The following is a 7,148-nucleotide window of genomic DNA, read 5'->3' on the forward strand; positions in this document are numbered from 1 at the left end:
TTATTTTTTTAAATTTTCAATCTGAATCGCACAACGTGAGAATCGCGATTCGAATTTTAATAGATTTTTTCCCACACCCCTAATATATATACATTGTTGATATTGTTGAGAAACTCAGGAGGGTTTCGTGTTTGCCAAAAGAGAAAATAGTAGTTTTTGCATTTGTTTGCATTTTTTACACAACTGACTTTATTTTTCTTAACAATTCAATTAAATGAAAATTAATACTTGTTGTGTTATTTTGATATGTTACATTGTATTTTATTGCTGTATTTTTATATTGTTAAATTACTCCTAAATTGTTGCTTTAAAAAGCCTAAACTCTTTGCTGTGTGTTTTATATTCTGCTTATAATCACTATCAACAACATTAAAAAAAAACAAAAAAAACACACACACAAAATACATCAGCGATCTTGAAAAATGTCTTTATCAGTATCGCCGATGTTGTCTTTACTCTGTATTAAAATGTGCAGTATTGCCCACCCCTGCTTTATGAAAGACTGCTTATACGACACAACTTTTCGTGCTACCTGTGTCATCTGATTGTGACGGTTTGAAGGAGCCTGTGAGCTACTTATAGTGGCGCCAGTCTATTATCAAAAAACCTCTGAGGGCGGCATCTGCCTCTCAGGAGTCATCTCCATATGTCTTTATCACAATGGACAACACATGCTTGCCTGACGTAACTCCTATGGAGACGAGGAGTCTTTACTTTTATGCTTAAACTCACACCAAGCAGATTAAATATCACCAATATCATCAATATTGGCTGATATGGGAGTTTGTCTGTGTGTCTTAGCAGTTACTTAGTTAAAGTTAGATATCTATTAGCAGTGATGGGCAGTAACAAGCTACATTTAGCTTAACTACATTTCAAACGTGTAGCTTATCCTGTAGCTTAGCTACGTTTTGACCCATAGCTAGGTAGCTTACATCAAAGCTACAAACTACAAAGAAGAAAATGGACTGCGAATCCAGGCCCCCCAAAAATTGGAGAAAATACAATGATCTGGATGAAAGAGAACATCCATACATGCGGAGAAAATCCATGATGATTGGTTGTTGTTTGTATGATGAGTCACAATTGGCTAAGGTTATGGTGAAACATTACGGACTGGTCAATCAGAGGCAAGATAAGGTGGGTCATCGAAACTAGTAAGCCAAATCATAACAGTCACGCACTCATGTCACATGACGACAAGGGAGTCGGAGACAGAGGGACGATACAAGCTGACAACTCAAAAAAGGAAACATACTTGAAAATGGCAGAGGGATTCTCTCCAGCAGATTAGATTTTTCTTTTAGTGATGGAGACGACATCCAGGAAACCCACAATAATGTGTGTCCTTGGCCATATTTAGACAAATGTATGCGTTCAGAGAAAACAATGCCCAAAACCTTAGTTTACTCTGTAAACCAAAATCCCAACTGTTCTCTAAGACGTCCAACACAAATTTAGGAACACAAATTAAGGTGAGTTGAGTTCATAAAAAGTTTTACTGCACATAACCATTACCAACTGTTTCCAAACAACACACAAGTTATTGTTTTTTTTTTGTCAAGATATCAATCAATGCTATTTTTTTTTATTGTAGGCAGAACAAATTAATAACATTATAGGGGTGGGCCAAAGAAAAGGCAAACTAAATAAATAAATACAGTGGCATGTGGGGACCCCTAGAGGTAGTTGTAGGTTGTCCCCAGCTAAATGACAGATAGTTAATAGTAATGGACCCTTATTGGGTACACTCTAGTTACATTAACATTGATATTATACATGCCGGCACATAGATATAAACGCCGTTAAACATAGCTTTGATGTAGCAAGCTACGTTTGTACTTTTGCCATGTAGCTTGTAGTGTAGCTTGCTACAATTCTCAGGGGATAGCTTTCCCTGTAGCTTAGCTAAGTTTAATTGATAGTAACTTTTAGCTTAGCTTTCTACATTTTCCAAGTAGTTTGCCCATCACTGACTGTCAGTTATATAATAAATAAATATGATAGGCTACAAATAACACAGCAGCAGAGCTTGATGAAATAATTGTTTTAAACAAATTTAACTTAAAGTGTTCAATAAATATTAATAATAAAATTAGAATATACAGTGGTACCTCGGGTTACGAGCCCAATTGGTTAGCAGAACTCTATTTAATCGGTGCTTGGTTCCCCCGAAACAGCACAATTTTAACAAGTAACATGCTTTTAAAAAACACACTTTTAGGTGAGAAATATTGCATGAAAAACAATACAATAGAATGTATCAATCGATCAAGTAACGGTTATTTATATAGCCCTTAATCACAAGTGTCTCAAAGGGCTGCACAAGCCACAATGACATCTTCTGCTCAGATACCACATCAGGGCAAGAAAAAACTAAACCCAATGGGAACAACGAGAAACCTTGGAAGGGATCGCAGATGTGGGAACCCTGGTTGCCTGAGCTGATCTCTTTGGGGGAATTCAAGGCCATTTTAAAGGCTCGAAAAACGGTTTTATTAGGCATGCTATTTGTTTTTAAATGTTTTTAATGAAACATTTGATATTTTATGACATATCACAAGTTTTTATGTAAATACTTGGGTTTATTTTTTAATTGTGGTGTGTGACTTCTGCTATTATTGTTGTTATTATATGTATTGCTGTAACTTTGTTGGCCATGTCACTCTTGAAAAAGAGATTTTACTTAGTTAGATAAAGAATATTGATATTGTTTGATTGATTGATTGATTGAAGTAAGACCGGATGTTTTGGTCGGATCTTACGGGGTCTGGACCTTCGCTACGCCAACTATTGGTGGGGAGGCTTCCAACCCCTAATTTTTGCTCGTAGCATAACAATTAGCTCGTAACTTGAGGTACCACTTTAATAACATAAGAATATTTATTTTTACACCTATATTTTTACATACTGACATTTCATTTGGGCTGTGTGCAATGCAATACATATAGATTCATATTTTGTTTCATTTAATTTTGTTTTATTTTTATTCTTAAATTAGTTACCTGGTTTTTAAACTCTTTAATTACCTGAATGTTAATGAGTTTTTATGGTTAATGTTATTGTCATTTGATTGTATTTGTACACACCAACATGCCTGGGGACTACAGGTTGGCTAAAACCTGACATATTTACATATTATTCATATGTTGATTATTGTAAGTTGTCCCTATTTGAAATAAAGAATTGAAATTGAAATCAATCTTGTAAACAGGCTAAAGTCATCTTCTTGAAATCTTGACATCAACCTACTCAGTGGCCTAGTGGTTAGAGTGCCCGCCCTGAGGTCGGTAGGTTGTGGGTTCAAACCCCGGCCGAGTCATACCAAAGACTATTAAAAAAATGGGACCCATTACCTCCCTACTTGGCACTCAGCATCAAGGGTTGGAATTGGGGGTTAAATCACCAAAAATGATTCCCGGACGCGGCACCGCTGCTCCCCACTGCTCCCCACTGCTCCCCTCACCTCCCAGGGGGTGATCAAGGGGATGGGTCAAATGCAGAGGACAAATTTCACCATACCTAGTGTGTGTGTGACAATCATTGGTACTTTAACTTAACTTAAAAATAAAAATAACATTGTTTACCACATATTATGGTTTTCTGATGTTAAAGTCGTGTATTTTTATATACAAATCATCACATTTATTTTTGCTTATTGTCCACATCAGTGCATTTCCTGTTAAAATTATTACTTTTATTATCATGTGAAGTGAATTACATTTATATAGCGCTTTTTCTCAAGTGACTCAAAGCGCTTTACATAGTGAAACCCAATATCTAAGTTACATTTAAACCAGTGTGGGTGGCACTGGGAGCAGGTGGGTAAAGTGTCTTGCCCAAGGACACAACGGCAGTGACTCGGATGGCGGAAGCGGGGATCGAACCTGCAACCCTCAAGTTGCTGGCACGGCCACTCTACCAACCGAGCTATACCGCTCATCATTGTTTATTTTCTAATACAAAATTAATATGAAAACATGAAGTCAACAGTTTACTTTTTTCCTCATTTTATTTGGCATAACTAAAGTGTGTCCAAAATGAGGCCTGGGGGGCATTTGTAGACTTTTTGTCTACAAATACAGTTAAACCAATATGCTTTACTTTTTATTAGAACCAACTAAAATGAAAAAAAGTTGTACTATTACAAAGAGAAGTTTAACTGTTGATACTAATGACACTAACAATAATACATTTGTCTGTATCCATCCATCCATCCATTTTCTACCGCTTATTCCCTTTGGGGTCGCGGGGGGCGCTGGAGCCTATCTCAGCTACAATCGGGCGGAAGGCGGGGTACATCCTGGACAAGTTTTTAAATGTATTTATATATATTCAACATCCTATACATAACATCATATAGTATATATGTTGCATTGGCTTTAGCCTGTTTAAAAAACAAATAATACATTAAGTAGGACCATCTGCAGTATTTCAGTACCTCATCCAAGCAGTTGACTCGTACATCATCATTCGCAAGCAGTTGGGCCGCCTCCTGCACATCACCTGCACAGCAAAAATATCTTTATGATATAAACACAATAACATGTTGCTAATATTATAATGCATACTAATGGGAAATATAATATTAGAATCCAATACAGAACAGCGGGAATGGGCATACAAAATATGTCACGGCTGTTTAAAGGCCAATTTTTATTTGCTAGTGGCATATTGAAAAAAATTTAATTCTGATGACAGTTTATAGCTACACTGTAAAGAGCAACAACAACAACAACAAGTTAGCATAGCATATTAGAATGCTTATGTTGGCCTACAATATATTCAACCATGTAAAGTTTAGGCCAAAGGTAAATAGTATAACATGTTTTTTAATATTTCTATAATAGTTAGTACACGGGTATGTAGAAGACCTTTAACCCCAAATATTTTTTCTTGAAGCCAATGAGGGCCCAAACAGGGTTTTTTTTGCACATTATGAACGAGGGAGGACTTAACCATTTAAACATTTTAGATTTGTATAAAGGGTGCACAATATTTAAGGATAAAAATTGTCATTATCAGAAAAAATAAACATTACAGTCACCCTTCCCCAATATTTATTTAAAAAAGAATCATAGAACTGTTCCTTGCTGTTTTGTGTTTTGAGAGTAAAATATGCATATATTACTTATTTTTGCTTTAAATCAAACATTTTCAAGCATGAAAATGGCAAAAGGAACTCAAAAGGATACATCTAAGGTTCTGTATTATATTGTGGCTTGTCATAGAACAATTTGTAGTATTTTCAGTCTTCTCCATATAAGAGTACGCGTGTCTGGTTTTCTGTTTTCTATATTGGGTAAAACAAATGTAAAGGAGACAATAAGGGTGTTATTCTTATTTCTAGAGGGCTCTAAGAATGTTAAAAAAACTTGTTCAAAAAGTTTAAAAAAAATTATGCTGAAACTAGGAAAATATATGATTTATATACCAAACTTTACCTATTGTCTGGAACAAATGAACATAAATACTGTACTCATATTTAGAAATAACATCATTATTTATTTTACCCCATAACTAAAGTCTTGACTTACATTTTTTGCCTCAAAAGTTATAAATAAATAAAAACATGGGTGTCATTAACAAGTATGAAATGCAAAAGAAGGGGAAATGAATGAGCTGTGGTTGAGGAAATAGGAAATAATATGAGAAAGAACACTTTGTATGAAGCATTTTATTAACAGTTGTGACTAATGGTGTCCATGTTTGTATGAACACTGTGATAACAAATATGGTCGAGATACAACAAATATGACGAGCAAATAGGAAAGACTACTTACCAGCTTCAATAACTTGTAAAATTTTCCTCTCAGATGCTGTAAGTTCTCCCTTGTGAGGCGCAGCCATTGTAAATCGGATCAGATCTGGTTCTTTGGCCGGTCAGTGAACAAAGTCTCAGCAGAACTGTCCTCAAGAGGAGTGATGAATTACAGGAAACACTTGAGACGGATGAGCGGGTCTTGGAACGTACCACTAGCAAACAACAGGGCAGGCGGATTTATCTGATAGCGCATACATATACACAATGATGTCATACTATAAAAGAAAGACAAATCATTTAAATTACAACCCAAGGGGTATTTTATAACACACATGGTATACTGCATTGGAGGGGCGGGCGATACTGCAAATAAATACTGTACATGTACAGGACTGACACACACCTGATATTTTCTTTTGATTTTGTGTTTGCCTTTAATTTATGGATTAGGATTACAATCACAATAAAATACATCACAAATATTTTAGTCTCATTTTTTTGACTATTTAAAAATGTAACATGGTGGTGCTGTCAAGATGGACTTGCCATAATTAAAAATAATAATATTAATGATAAAAACATAATATTAAAATGTGTGCATTAAACAGTGTTATACATACATTTTCTGACGTGGCTTACTGGCTGGTCTGCTTGTCACAATGTCACCAAAATAATGTATGCAGAGATATTTTACACCATGAATTTCTGGTTTTCATTGAGGGCCACATCGCAGTTATGGCTGCCACCAGAGGGCCGTTTGTAACAGTGAATAATGTATGAATTTGCCTCTGGATTTCATTATTAACTATGTATATATATATATATATATATATATATATATATATATATATATATATATATATATATATATATATATATATATATATATATATATATATATATATATGTATGTATGTATGTATGTATAATGTATTTCAGTAGACTGTCGATTTTACAGTAAAAACTTTACATTTACAACATTTTACTGTAAAATATAGTGGTGTACCATTGTTTTTTGGGGTGTGGGGAGCGGGGGGGGGTTTACGGAAAAAGCTGGCAGCTTAGTTGCCAGAATTTTACTATTAAATTTATTAAATTGTTTTTTACAACATTATATTAGTTATATAGATAATGGAAAAATAGTACAAGTTTTTTTTTATTCTGGCAACTTAGCTGCCAGTATTTCTAATGTAAAAACAAAAAACAGACAGACAGAAAAGGGAGAATAGACGCATTTTGGCTTAAAAACTAACAATAAAGGTGAAGCTATAACACTGAAACGCCCTCAGTAAGAGGTGCTTTAAGACATGGCTAGCCAGCTAGCGGCGAACGTCCATTCGCAGTCGGCAGGGTTTTAGCTACTTCTAAATCACTAATCCTTGCC

The 7,148-nt window shown here is 34.9% G+C and overlaps 1 protein-coding gene across 2 annotated transcripts in view; it reads right to left on the reverse strand.

The window, feature by feature from the left end:
- LOC133610048 (ankyrin repeat and MYND domain-containing protein 2-like) overlaps positions 1-5,877 on the reverse strand; it is a 37,748-nt gene extending 31,871 nt beyond the window's left edge. For both annotated transcript variants that reach the window (XM_061966111.2, XM_061966110.2), the window contains exons 1-2: positions 5,784-5,877; positions 4,442-4,506 (exon numbers count right to left, since the gene is read on the reverse strand). In XM_061966111.2, coding sequence (XP_061822095.1) covers positions 4,442-4,506; positions 5,784-5,850 — 132 coding nt within the window. In that variant the 5' untranslated portion in view covers positions 5,851-5,877. The remainder of the gene's footprint in view (positions 1-4,441; positions 4,507-5,783) is intronic.
- Positions 5,878-7,148: the final 1,271 nt, after the last annotated feature.

This window comes from Nerophis lumbriciformis, linkage group LG11, assembly GCF_033978685.3.
Source record: "Nerophis lumbriciformis linkage group LG11, RoL_Nlum_v2.1, whole genome shotgun sequence".
NCBI classification, from domain to species: Eukaryota; Metazoa; Chordata; class Actinopteri; order Syngnathiformes; family Syngnathidae; genus Nerophis; species Nerophis lumbriciformis.